The 13,457-nt window shown below is 55.5% G+C and overlaps 2 protein-coding genes across 3 annotated transcripts in view; one reads left to right on the top strand and one right to left on the bottom strand.

Moving 5' to 3' along the window:
• Positions 1-1,400: 1,400 nt before the first annotated feature.
• On the top strand, positions 1,401-2,986 carry CLDN5 (claudin 5). The gene is given in 2 exon segments (XM_033097116.1): positions 1,401-1,664; positions 1,667-2,986. Coding segments are annotated over 2 exon segments (936 nt in total). The 5' UTR covers positions 1,401-1,415; the 3' UTR covers positions 2,354-2,986.
• Positions 2,987-4,486: 1,500 nt separating this feature from the next.
• CDC45 (cell division cycle 45) overlaps positions 4,487-13,457 on the bottom strand; it is a 32,823-nt gene continuing 23,852 nt past the window's right edge. The window contains exons 14-19 of one of the 2 annotated variants that reach the window (XM_033098473.1): positions 11,288-11,426; positions 11,123-11,206; positions 9,660-9,778; positions 7,843-7,919; positions 6,352-6,418; positions 4,487-4,739 (exon numbers count right to left, since the gene is read on the bottom strand). In XM_033098473.1, coding sequence (XP_032954364.1) covers positions 6,354-6,418; positions 7,843-7,919; positions 9,660-9,778; positions 11,123-11,206; positions 11,288-11,426 — 484 coding nt within the window. In that variant the 3' untranslated portion in view covers positions 4,487-4,739; positions 6,352-6,353. Of the gene's footprint in view, positions 4,740-6,351; positions 6,419-7,842; positions 7,920-9,659; positions 9,779-9,818; positions 10,710-11,122; positions 11,207-11,287; positions 11,427-13,457 lie in introns of those variants that run through there. The other variant, XM_033098474.1, reaches the window with a different exon arrangement.

The raw sequence follows: 13,457 nt of genomic DNA, 5'->3' as shown, positions 1-13,457 counted from the left end.
AGGAACAGGCTATTGACCTTATCTCAGAGCCACCTGAGAAGGGAGAGGGAACCAAGGCCCAGGAAGGACAGATTGGTCGAAGCTCCCAGGCTGTGACTGCCCTCAGCATCAGGCCTTCTCTGTGGACGGCCCAGTCTAGCAGGGCCAAGCACCTGGGATCAGAGGAAAGCATGGGAGACCCAGTGGCCTGAGGCCAGGACAGGGCAGACTGCTGGAAACAAAGGGGCTGACAGGGTGTGTGTGTGTGTGTGTATGTGGGGTGGATGGTGGTGGTGGTGGTGGTGGTGGGTGCCAGAAAGGGGCTGGTGCCCCTGTGGGGTTGTGGGCTGCAGGCCCTAGTGCCCCCATCTGAGCCTCAGGGGGGCCCAGTGTCCATCCAGCGAGCCTTTCGAGAAACGGCTGAGCCATTGTGCAGAAGAATGCCCGGAAATCCCGCGCCTTCCTCCTCTAGCGAGGATGGGGGCTCTTCCTCCTGGCCAGGAAACTCCAAGTTGGCTTCCGGAGGGCGGCCTGGGGGCTGGGGTGCCAGGGGTACCACTGCCACTTGTGGGAAAGAGCACAGCCCCTTCTTTCCCTTCGTTTCTCCTATCTGAGAGCCAGAGTAGGCTTCCAGCCTGGGGCCACGGACTACTACCAGGAATACAGCCTGTGTACTGGATCATTGGGGAGCACTGGGGACTTTCTGAAGTGCTGTCGCCTGAGCTGGGCCTCGCAGGATGGGGGATGGGCAGCATCTCAGGAAGAGGAATGGTCTCTGCGAAGGTTGGGAGGTCTGGGAAATCCCAAGGCAGGGGTAGAATGGGGGGTACCCGGAGGCCCGTGCGGAAAGGTCCCTGTGCTGCCTGCTTCATGCTGGGGCCTCAGGCCCCAGGGAGGTAGTGATCAGGTGCAAGGTGGCGCTGGGCAGGACTTTAGAGGAGGGCGGAGGCCAGTCTGACCTTCACAATCCTGCCTGGTCTCTCGGCCTGTGGGAGAGGCACCCGCACAGTAAGTGTTCTGAGAAGGGGCCGGGGTCGGGTTTGGACTCCAGGGCGAATTTTCTGGAGGAATAGAACGAGCTGTGACCCAGGAGAAGAGGCAGCAAGAGTCCCCCACGATGGTCTCTGAGACGTGGTGATGGTGGGGGCTCCCGCAGACCATGGCCAGGGAAGCATGGAGCTGGCCTGGGGGGTAGGGGACCATCAGGCTCATACGGGGAAGTGGCGGAGGAAGTTGAGGGTCATGCAGCTCCTGAAATGGCGAGGCAGGAACACTCATGAGATGGAACGCGCTCGGCTGCAATTAGGACAACAGGGGGTGGAGGCTTGGGGGCGGTGGCCGCGCGGGAAGCGGTCCCAGCGCTCTCCGCTACTCCCAGGCGTAGTTGTTTCCCAAACAGCACGCTGCCGGGGGTCGCCATGATTGGCTGTGGGCCGATGGTCTGCGCGCCGATTGGCTGCTCGGGGCCGGAGGGCCGGGTCCGAGGGACAGAGTCCGGCCTCCAACCTTCAAATGGGAAGCCCCTGCGGAGCGGCTGGCAGATCTGAGGCTGTGCGGCGGACTTTGGGGCGAACAGGCGGAGGGCGGTGAGCGGGCGCGGGGGCGCAAAGGCACCAGGGTCCGTGCAGGGCGCCGACCCGCTTGGCCGAGGCACCGCAGCCTCCACGCCCCCACCCCGAGGTCCCCGGGCCTTCGGGCGCGCGCCTCACGTCCAGCCATGGGATCGGCGGCGCTAGAGATCCTCGGCCTGGTGTTGTGCCTGGTGGGCTGGGTGGGCCTGATCTTGGCGTGCGCGCTGCCTATGTGGCAGGTGACCGCCTTCCTGGATCACAACATCGTGACGGCGCAGACCACCTGGAGGGGGCTGTGGATGTCGTGTGTAGTGCAGAGCACCGGGCACATGCAATGCAAGGTGTACGACTCGGTGCTGGCGCTGACGACCGAGGTGCAGGCGGCGCGGGCGCTCACCGTGAGCGCCGTACTGCTGGCGCTCGTCGCACTCTTCGTGACCCTGGCGGGCGCGCAGTGCACCACCTGCGTAGCCCCGGGTCCTGGTAAGGCGCGTGTGGCCCTCACGGGCGGCGCACTCTACGCGCTCTGCGGACTGCTGGCGCTGGTGCCGCTCTGCTGGTTCGCCAACATCGTAGTTCGTGAGTTCTACGACCCGAGCGTGCCCATGTCGCAGAAGTACGAGCTGGGCGCGGCGCTGTACATCGGTTGGGCGGCCTCCGCGCTGCTCATGTGCGGCGGCGGCCTCGTGTGCTGCGGCGCCTGGGTCTGCGCCGGCCGCCCCGACCTCAGCTTTCCCGTCAAATACTCGGCGCCTCGGCGGCCCGCGGCCGGCAGCAACTATGACAAGAAGAACTACGTCTGAGGGCGCTGGGCTCTGCGTGGCCCCTCGCGCCAGCTGCACCCGCGAGCTGGATTGGCCAGAGCCCCGCAAGGATGGAGACTTTCGTTGGGCCGCGCTGCGCACAGGTTCCGCGGAACGCCCAGCTCTGCGCCCGGGATGTGCACCACCGACGGGATCCTGCCCGCACCCGCAGCGGGTCCACTCTGACTGCCACTCGCCCAGCCCTGCCCTGCCCTGCGCGTGCAACGCGCACTTGAGAGGACTTATTTCTTTTTCCGTGTACAGTGCTGGCTCCAACGTGGGTGGGTCGCGGGCTATTTGGGCAGTGGACTGAAGATTCCACTTCTCTCCCTGTCCCTTGGGGTCTTGGATGCCACCGTACTTTCCCGCGGCTCCTGCTAATTCAGAGGGGCAGTCGGAGGACCCAGGGCCCCCAACCTGAGCTGCCTGAAGGATGTGTGCAGCTGGCTTTTACCCCATCAGCGGGGCCTGAGTCCAGAGGGACCAAGAGACTTGGCCTGGACCTCCCTCACCCCAGCAGTTCCCCAGAGGAGGCGTATGGGCACCAGATCCTGAGTGTGGGGCTAGGGCCCTGCTCCCCTTCGCAGCTTGGGGGACGGTAAGAATTTGCTTAGTAAATGGTTTGAATACCCTCCCACCTGTGTTGTTCTGTCCAGTCGCCTATGCCCAGCAGCCCCCATGCATCCACTTACCCACGGACTCCTCCCTGAAAGACTCCTGAGGTCCTCCCACAGCTGGCTTCTGGGGTCTATAAGATCCCACAGCCTTTTCTAGGGTCCTCCCTGCCACCTGATCACTTTCCTGCTGGGTAGGAAACCACAGATCACTACAACCCAGGAAGGTAAGAAGTGTGGTCAGAAGAGCCTCTGCTAAGTCATGGGGCCTGGAGGGAGGAGACCCCAGCAGAGGATGCAGGTTGGACCCACCCCCTCCCAAGACAGTGTGTTGTGTGTATGTGTGGAGGGGATACTTGGGATGCACTAAGTGCTGAGGGTGGGCTGCCAGGCTGCTGGATGTTTTCCACCTGCTCTTTCAGGGCTCACCTATCTCTCTGGGTCACATCAAATGGCCAGACATCTGTACATCACCAACTGGGCACTTTCTGCCAACAGTGCAGTGGGAATAAGGGTGAATTCAGATATGTGTGCTGGGATCCAGCAGAGCTAGATGGTCGACAAGCTCCCATGGGGAAGAGGCCCCACAGCCAGCTGCCTGGAGAGTGCCCCAGCTCAGCTCCAACCGTTCCGTCCGGGCTCTTCTGCCAGTCTTAGGCGTGGCTCTGTGCAGGACCTGTGCCCACTCTGTGGGACTGGCAGCCATCCCAGACTTGTGCCGACCTTCAGCACCTGTGACTTTCTGGGAGCCCCCTCTGTGACCTTCCTCCTATGGGTGGGACCCATTGGCCCTGGCCAGACACCTGGGGGTGGGGGTGCCAGGAGGGCAGAGCAAACCAGAGCTGTTACAGCCATCGAAGAGCTCTTTGCTTCCAGTCCTGTTCTAGGCACTTTGAATGAATGCATTTTTACCTTCTGTCAAAGGCCAGGGCAGAAGAGAACAGTAGATGGGAGTGGAGGGTACAGGGGAGAGTGGTGGGAGGGGAGGCTGTGGGTTGGCGCTTCAAGACTGGCTGGCCAGCAGGAAGACTTGGCATCTGCCCCCAACCCTGGCCTCAGGGCCCCTGTCCAGAAATGCCTGGGTCATATCCAGTGGCAAGGAGTCTCCCAGGCTTGGCCAGTCTCCTTGGGGGGCAGGGGGGGTGGGGAGAACCCCAGGACACGGGCCCAGAGGGACTCAGGGTGGCCATAGCAGAACCAGTTGAGCAGGACTTCCAGGGAGGCTGAAACATCTGGTGGCCTGAGCTCCCAGCAATGGGTGAGCTGCACAGAACGGGCCCCATAGCACTGAGGGCCTTAGCAGCCCCCACAGCAGCCCCACTCTGAGAACTTGAGGTGCTGCCAAAGCCAGGCAGACAGGAGGAAGTGGTGGGAGGGTGGACGGAGCCAGGTTCTGACTGGCACCGCGGGGCAGTGGTCAGTGCAGGTGCCGTGTGCAGGCGCCGTGTGCAGGCCCAGGTGCTCAGGGGCCAGGCCTCTGCCCATTGCTGTCTCCACCCCCACCCCCACTCCAGGATGCTGATTTCCTCCTGGGCCTTGAGGGTGCCCAGGCCATAGGATCAAGGCTAGTGTGGACCTATGGAAGGCTCAGGGCACAATCAAGTGCTGGCCCTATGATCAGAGTAAAGACTGGGGCACCGAACCTAAAAGAACCATTTTTATTTCATTAAAACCCACTGTCCCAGTATCTAAAACTATGCCCATAACTTACAACCTAAATAAAAGCCAGTTAGTATAAATAAAGAGAAGGTCATTTCTGAAGAAATCAAACTCTGGAAAAGAAAAAAAGAAAATAGAAATTTCAAACAATTCTGCTGTCTCCCCAGAGTAAACACACTATCTTGGCCTTCCCTCTGACATGCTGGGCTACTGATGCTGAGTAGTTTCCACCACTCATATGGGGTGAAGGCCACCCCAGAACCACTGAGGCACCTGCTGTCCTTCACAGCATCCCCCTGGCCAGGTCCAGGCTCTCATCCGCTTGAGAACCCCCAAAGGCCTCAAGTCTGTCAGCACCTTCTCACCTTGCGGACCCCACCTGGTGGTTTGTCCAGTCTCAGTCCCATGGTGACGCTCCGCTTGTCTGGAGCAGCTCCCCCTGACCCCCCAGCATGCTGCTCTTCACCCTTTCTGGCTGGCCCACCCTATACCCTGTCTCGGTGGAAAGATACATGGTAGCACTGGCATCATCACTGAGCAGGATGCAGGCTGCCTCAAATGCCAGTCCCACTGCCTGACAGCGCCACTTGTCACCTTTGATTTGGGTCATAAACTTACTCCCCCATCTTAAGGCCCTGTGCTGAGGTTTGGCAACAAGGGGTGTCAGGCCCGTTTCGAATGAGAAAACAGGTGCAGCCTGGTGAGGTACTTGACAGACCTGGCTGAAGACTCTATGAGTCTGATCCCAGAGCCCCTCCCCAATGGGGCTGAGCATCCCAGCCCAACCTGAGAGAGGGTCTGTGGGGTCCCTGAAAACCCCTATGGCTTTCTCAGCACAGCCTACTGGTCCTCAACAAGGGAAGGGAGCCTGCCCCCATAGCTTCCAGCTCACCATGGACGGGGGAGACAGGACCCTGGGCTGGCATAAGGGGCGCCCCTAGCTCAGAGCCTTGACAGGACTGTCTGCCACAGCAGTGGTCCTGGCCGTGGCTCAGGGAGATGCAGGGCTGGGCGTGGGAATCCACTGTGTGGGGGTCACGTGCTGAGGAGGGGTCACTAGCCACAGAGCAGGCCCCGACCTGGTCAGCTATGACCTGTTTCCTGAGGGGCCCTCAACGTGCCATAGGGGCAGTGGGGAAAGCCCTGGCTGGAGAAGTATCTAGTGTCACAGGACTTCAGTTATAGTCGTATGCTGGTGCAGGTTCATGTAGAGCCGACATTTTATAATTCCCAGCTGAGTGGCTGCCAACAGCTTTGCTTTCTCAAAACTCAAGCACACAGGAGCCTGAATAGATGCCCCTGTGGGCTCCAGCCCAGGGCCTGATATGAGGCTGAGAGGGGCAATAAGGTTCCAGGTGGCCCCCAAGGGGCGCCCTCCTTACTGGCAGGGCCATGAAGCCTGTTTGTCCCTCACTGATGCCTCGTCCACGGTGTGGCTGGGAAGGAGAGGGCAAATGCCAGCCGTTTTTGAAGGGTTCCCAGGAGCTTAATGTAATTAGCTCCCTCAAAAATGCCCCATTGTGGCACTGCTGCCAGCCCAGGGACAGACATCCTTGGGAAAAATGTGTTGGCCCCAAATCTCCTCAGAAGCCCCGCTCTGATCTGAGGCCCAAGTAAAAGCCTGGCTTGAGGAAGAAAATAGCTGGGCAACCACAGCAGGGAATCAGAGGGGCGTTCAGCAGCATTGGTTTTGTGGCAGGGCCACCCCTACCCGACCCCACTCACCCTCAGGACAGGAGAGCAACAAGAGCGTCCAGAAACTTGCTCCGATCCTCCGCTTTCAGTTCAATTACTGCAGTAATGAAAGAAAAACATCTTGTGAGATGGGAGGAATAGGGACAGGCGTGAGGGAGAAGTGAAAAAAACAAGTCAGGGCACATTAACTCCCTCCTCCCAACCATCCAGGACTGGAAGTCTCCAACACATTCCAAAGTGGACGTGGCTCCTTGATGGCCTGGAATCTTCTGGACGATGAGGTTATGCTTCTCCATCCCTTTGTATTTAATCCTCAGAAACTTCCAACTGTCCTGTTGGTGAGGCCAGAACTACAGTCTGTGGGAAGGACCCTCCAGGCAGCCAGGGGACCAGCAGTGACAGGCAATGGAAGGGACACGGAGGACGTGAGGAATCAGAACACTACAGTCCTGGGCAGAGATGGGCCTTCCCACCCTGCCCGACACAGAGCGCTACCCCTTAGTGGGTTGTGAGAGGCCCTGAGGTTAGGCAGGAAGCCAGCCTTTGTCCTGCTCTGGCCAGTCTCTCAGCTTCAGTGCCCTCTTCCGTAGAAGAGGGACACAATGCAAACTGCCCCCATCTCTGGGGGCCACCAGACTCAGACAAGCACATGCGCCCTCATTAGATGGCAACCATCTAAGGACACAGTGAGGAGGATTGCCTACAAACCAAGGAGAGAGGCTTCAGAAAAAAACAGACTTCTAGCCTCCAGAATGGTGAGAAATCATAGTCTGTTGTTTAAACCCCTCAGTCTGTGGTATTTTGTTATGGCGGCCCGAGCAGACAATAAAAGGGTGAAACGTCAACATGTCTGTTTTACTTAAAATCTGTCAGCAAGAATGAAAAGCAAATATGGCCAAATGTAAGTCGTGTTCCGTGCTGGCGTCTAGAGAAGCTGCGGGGTGATGTGGGGGCCACTGGAGGAACTGTAGGTGTGGTTCCCCCAAAGCCCCCACTTGGGCAAGGCTCTTCCATACTGTGGGCTCGTGCAATACATGGGTGGGGCCAGTGCTTGAGCCATCACACAGGACTATATGGCAGCTTCAGGCAGGACCTCTACGCCAACACAGACAAGAGCCGCTGGCCTGCACGGTTGGCCAGCACAGCCATGGAGGGAGCACCGCTGGGTCACCGCAGGCCCTGCTGCTTCTGCATCTCACTGAAGGGGCAGGTGACCCTGATAGGTGAGAGTGGGCCCTGGAGGCCCTAGCGGTCAGTCCTCCGGCTGTTTGGTGAAGTGGTCTCAAGGGCTGGATTGTAGGGCCAGAGCCAGGCCTTTGTCCCCCTGGGCAACACTTGCTACCTCAGGGCCCAGACGAGGATGCGGGGCTCAAGGCGTGCCCGAGCTCCCTGAGCTGCCTAGAACAGCCGGGCCCAGGGCTGGTTCCAGGAAGACAAGAGGTCTGCTGGCAAGGTACCCAGCATCCCCAGTTCCAAGGCCAGAGTGGACCTTGAAGGGGTCCCAGTGCAGCGGACTCTTACCTGAGAGGTCGAAATAGTTGTGCAGTGTCCGGGAGTTGGTGCCTTCTGCTGCCTTCTCAAATGCCCGCCCAAAAAAGCTGTGGACATGTAAGAGGCTCACTGGGGGCCTGGACACTGCAGTGGACCCTTCCCATGCCCCCAGGACAGACGCTGAAGTTGGCCTAGACTCCTCCCCAGCCAACGGTTCCGCCCATCAGCACTTGTGTCTCTTCCCGGGCCGCTGCCCTCCGAAGCCTCACTCCCACTCACTGCCTGTCACTGCGGCTCCTCACCTGCACCCAGCTGAGCCCTTCTCAACCCTCAGGGTGTGAATGTCCCTCTCTAACCCCCCGGGCTGCATGCAGAGTCCTGACTGCAGCCTCCCTCATGCCTGGCACCACACTGGCAGCTGCAGCAGGTGAGAGATAGAGGCTCAGCGGGAGCTGTGCTGGGATAGGGGGTCTCAGAAGAGACCAGGTCACACACAGCAGGGTAGGACTGGGAGCAGGCTGCAGGCACAGGCTGCGGCGTATGACTGGAACTAGGCCCAGCAAGGGCAGGAGGCAGGAACACCCGGAGCTGCTGAGAGCGCAGGGCAGCAGGGAGATAGCCTGGAGCACGGGCCAACCCCCCTGGGGGATCAGCACTGAGGCAGGTAAGGGCTGGCAGCAGGGGGTATGAGTTGTAGGGCAGGGGCTCCTGGTCCACCATGGAATACGGGCAGGGAAGGGGCATGTACTTCAAGGCTCCATGGCAACTCTCACTGAAGCCTATGTGCACCGGTCAGAGCTAACGCTAACCACCTGGTTACACATACGACGTATAATGACAAACTGACGTGGAGTGGGCACACAAGCGGCTGTGATGACCACAGGGAAAGTGCTCACTGGTCGCCTTAGGAACCCAGGCCAGGAGCCCCTGGCAAGCTCCAACCTGCGTGACCATGAACTGGAGACCCAGAGTGGAGCTTTGGAGATCAGCCCAGCAACACAGAAGCACTTGTCTTAAAAAGGTCCATTGTCTCCTAACTGTCTACTAAATGGCCTTTGCAGACATGAAAGGAAGTCAAAGGTCACAACAGGAGAGCTAGGATTATCTGGATCTAGGACCAGTGTCCTCCATGGCAGAGGCTAACAAAGGCTCATTGGGAAAAATGAGGGGTGCAGGACACTGTGCAGTCCTCAGCCCCTCAAGCTGCCCCACCAGGAAGCCGAGTGGCAGCATACTGCTACCCACTGTCACTCGGCTTCTGTCCAAGGTCATCTTATGGGACCTGCTGGGGAGCACTGGATCCAGTGCACTGATTGGTCGGTCCTGGGAGGCAAAGACACCTAAGGACGGTGACAGACAGCCCCTGGGATTAGTCACCAGGTTCTCTGGCTATGCGGAGCACTGAGGGGCAGCAGGAAGAATCAGGGAGCCCCTTGGCCCTGCCGGCTGGCCGACACCAGGTCTGGAAGGAGTGTACAGGAGGAAACCCCACCCTGCTGCAGGAGGAGGGCAAGAGCACAAAGTTGATGAGGCAGCGAAAGGGCAGGAAAGACATATAGAAGACGGTGGGAGAAGCTTCTCAGAAGTGCAAGAAGATAAGCTTGTGCATTCTCAGACGCACTGGCACGTTATTAACAATAACAAAGAGCTGGAAATAACCCGAATATCCAACAGGAGAGTGGCTAACCTGCTGCCCATGGATTGAAGCCCTCACAGCCCTGCCTCGTGAAGGAAAAGGCTGTCCTTAGTATGGCCTTGAGGGTAAACCTCACCCAACTCCACAGGGCCCATGAGCCAATGATACCCTGCGCCCTCCAAGCTTCCAGGACACGTAAAACCCCGCTCACTTCTTTCTGTCCGAGCTGTCGGTCTCTGGGGGGATGCCCACCACGGTCACTGTGCCCTGCTCCACATTCAGCGGGGCAGCCATCACCAAAGGCAGCAGCTTGCAGCGCCGGTTCTTTGTCTATGGAGGCAAAATGCACCCTGTCACGGCCCCACAAGGTGAGTAGCACTCAGCGCCCAGAATCTTGACAGTAGGAACTGCTCCCTCCACCAAAGCCTCCATTTCACCAGAAGAGAGGTTTAAACCCCGACAAGCCACCACAGGGCTTTTGTGCTGCGGGTCATGGCCCCACTGCCCCTTAGCTGTTCCCTCTCTCACCTCCTTTTAGTCCTGACATAGTTATCACCTCCTCCAGAAGGCCCTCCCCAACCAAGCCCTTCGCCCTCATCTGGCTTCATCTTCTCTATGGCGTGTACCATACCCGACACTGCATGTACTCATTCCTCGTCTGTTCCTCTTGCTAGCAGGTGTGCTTACTCAACATGGAGACTGGAGTGTTTCCTTCACTGCTGTGCCCACGGCACCCACACCCAATGAAGGTGACCAACTGTCATGGTCTGTCCAGGACTGAAGGACATCAGTGCCCAGCAGATAGTGGATGCTTAATAAACGTCTGATAAATGAATGGACCTATGAAGTAGGTATTTGCTCACCCATTCTACAGATGCGGAAACTGAGGCTTAGGGGGTCAAATAATTGACCTCACATCAAACAAGTGGTAAATGAGGAAGCTGAGATTTAAACCCAGCTTAGAGGACTTTAGAATTCATGGTTTGCCTGTTTTACCTTTTGTCATTAATTGACTGTCTTCACATAACACTCAGATAATCATATCTTGGTCATTTCAGTAGTATAACATCAACCTCCTATTCAATATGTTTTTTAAACTAGCCCCCATGTAAACCTTCATCCTGGAAGCAAAGTAAGACTTTGCTGAAATGTGTGGGATCATCCTTTCCTCAACCATACCTGGGGAGAAGCCAACGTTATCGGGGTAGGGACCCTGCCTGAATGCCAGGTGAGTCGGCAGGGAGGAGGTAAGGGGGGAGTCCTGTACCAAAGCAAATAAGGTTGTTAGGCCATAGGGAAGATGGAACCACACACAGAAAAGGGAAAGTCAGCCCAGAAAACAAACTTTTGCTGGGAAGCAAGTATGTACTCCAAGCAACCTCATCTTCCCCTGATCTGCAACAGTGGAGCACAAGTCCCAGCCCCACATACTCCGTGAGGCCCCTCCCTACTCATCTGAATGATCAGTACAATGAGTGAAAAAATCAGAGCTTGTGGGAATTGGGAGGTTTCTAGGGGTCAGCTGAGGAAAACCCAGCTCAAAGAAAAGGTAGGAGTCTGCCCAGACCTTGTAGCTGGTGAATAACCACCAGCACCCCAAGTCAGCTTCTAGTGCCCAGTCTGGGTGCTGCTCTGAGCTCCTGCCTTCCAGCAACCACCCACCCCGCTCCTCACCGAACACACAAAGGACTTGAGCAGGTGTCTGCTGAGCAGGCTCAGGGACGCTGGCTTGGAGAATAGCACGACATCTGGAGTGCCCTGAGAGAAGGAAACAGATGGTCAGAGAGGGCCGCCAGCACGTGTAGCCCTGTGCCTGCCTATAGTCCTAAGAAGCCTGACCTCCATGAGGGAGCAGTAGAGGAAAGGCCCCTGGGAGATGACGAGGTTGGTGCAGAGGCAGCTGGCAATGATCTGCTGAGTAGCTCGCAGCTGCTTCTTGGCAAGTTCCAGGCCGAGGTACAGCTTGTCCAGGTTACTCCTGCAACACGGCAGATACACAGCTTCAGCACAGAGTCAAATGGAACTCTTGGTTCCTGGGTCAGGAGGGAGAGTAGGGATGAGTTTATTTCTTGCCCTCCTGAGTTCCCTTTCATGTGAAAAGAAATAATAAAAAATGGATAAACCCAAAGTGATGGACATGAGAGGTGGGAAGGGGTGCTAGTGTCAGAAGGCAGGAGACTAAAAGCCAACAGAGGTGAGAAGACTCTGCTCAGCAGGCCCCGGAAGGTCCTCTAACAGAGAAGAGGCCTAGTCAAAGGCTGTGGGGAGGACCAGGGACCCCACCACTTGACAGATGGATTTTTACCCTATCCTTACAAAAAAGAGGGTTCCCTTCTGAGTACGTTAAAATGAACCCTCATGGAGAAGTGAGATCCTCAAGCGAAGTCTCTGCACCTAGAAGTTAAGGGTCCCCAAGTGTCACAATGGACCCGCATCCATCAAGATTAAGCGATGGCTTCTGGATAGCAGGCTGTGCTATCCAGAGACACAGGGTTCCACAGCCTGCCTCTTGAATGCAAAGAACCACTAGACATTTGAGAAACACCTGGGGCCTTAAAACATGACCCTAGAGGATGTAGAGATAATTTGGAGAACAAAAGAAAACTTAAAATGAACTCCAGTATCTTCAAAGAGATTTGGGCAACCACTAGATTTGTAAACAAAGAACAGGATGTGATGAAAAAGGAACCATCAGAAACTAGGAAGTGTTTGTGGAAAGTAAAATGATTGCAAAAAAATAAAAAATTCTGGAGCGAAGAGATGGCCTAATTGGTTAGAGCACAAGCTCTGAACAACAGGGTTGCTGGTTCGATTCCCACATGGGCCAGTGAGCTGCGCCCTCCACAACTAGATTGAAGATAACAAGCTGCCGCTGAGCTTCCGGAGGGGTGGCCGGATGGGTAAGCTGGTTAGTGCATGAGCTCTGAACAACATGGTTGCTGGTTCAATTCCCACATAGGATGGTGGGCTGCGCCCCTGCAACTAAAGATTGAAAATGGCAACTGGACTTGGAGCTGAGCTGCGCCCTCCACGAGATTGAAGGACAACGACTTGGAGCTGATGGGCCCTGGAGAAACACACCATTCCCCAATATTCCCCAATAAAACTTAAAAAAAAAAAAAAAAAAAAAAAAAAAAAAAAAAAAAGGGCTTAAAAATAAATAAATAAATAAATTCACTTTCAAAGGCAAGAGGATAAAATCAATAAAAAAAAATCCTTAACATCAATAACAAGACAAAGACATGGAAATATTAGATTCGTGCAAAAGTAATTGTGGTTTTTGCAACTATTTTAAAACTTTTAAACGGCAGTTACTTTTGCACCAACCTAATATAAGGCAAAAATAAGAGACAGAGCATTGTTCCAGGAAGTCTGGGAAGAAAATAAAACTGATGTAAGTGTGTGTGTGTGTGTATGTGTGTATGTGTGTGTGTGTGTGTGTGTGTGTGTAAGGGGGTAGTAAAGAAACAGCACAAAAGCATTCTCAATCTTCAAGACAGAGCCTAAGATTGAAAAGGCTCACTCAAGAACCTAGTATAATACATGAAACAAGACCCACTCTAGACATATCACTATGAAATGGAAAACCATCCCATGTTCATGGATTGAAAGTCTTAGTAGTATCAAGATAGCAATACTCCCCAAATTGAGCTATAAATTCAACACATTCTGACTTCTTTGCAGAAATGACAAGCTGATCCTAAAATTTATGGAAATCCAAGGAACCCAGAATAGCTAAAACTTGCTACAAAGCTACAGTAACCAAAACAGTGTGGTACTGCCGTAAGTATAGGTATATTGATTGGTAGACTAGAATTGAATGTCTAGGAGTAAATTTCCCTATTTACAGTCAACTGATTTTCAACATGGATGACAAAATAATTCAATGGGGGAAAGAAGTCTTTTCAATAAATTACGGTACAACAATTGCATGTCATACACAAAAAAATTAGTTGGACCCGTTCCTTACACCAGATACTAATATTTGCAAATCATTCTGACAGTGGAC

Source organism: Rhinolophus ferrumequinum, chromosome 25, assembly GCF_004115265.2.
Source record: "Rhinolophus ferrumequinum isolate MPI-CBG mRhiFer1 chromosome 25, mRhiFer1_v1.p, whole genome shotgun sequence".
NCBI lineage: Eukaryota > Metazoa > Chordata > Mammalia > Chiroptera > Rhinolophidae > Rhinolophus > Rhinolophus ferrumequinum.
The sequence above is the reverse complement of the archived record's forward strand: the minus strand, read 5'-3'. Positions and strand labels throughout refer to the sequence as shown.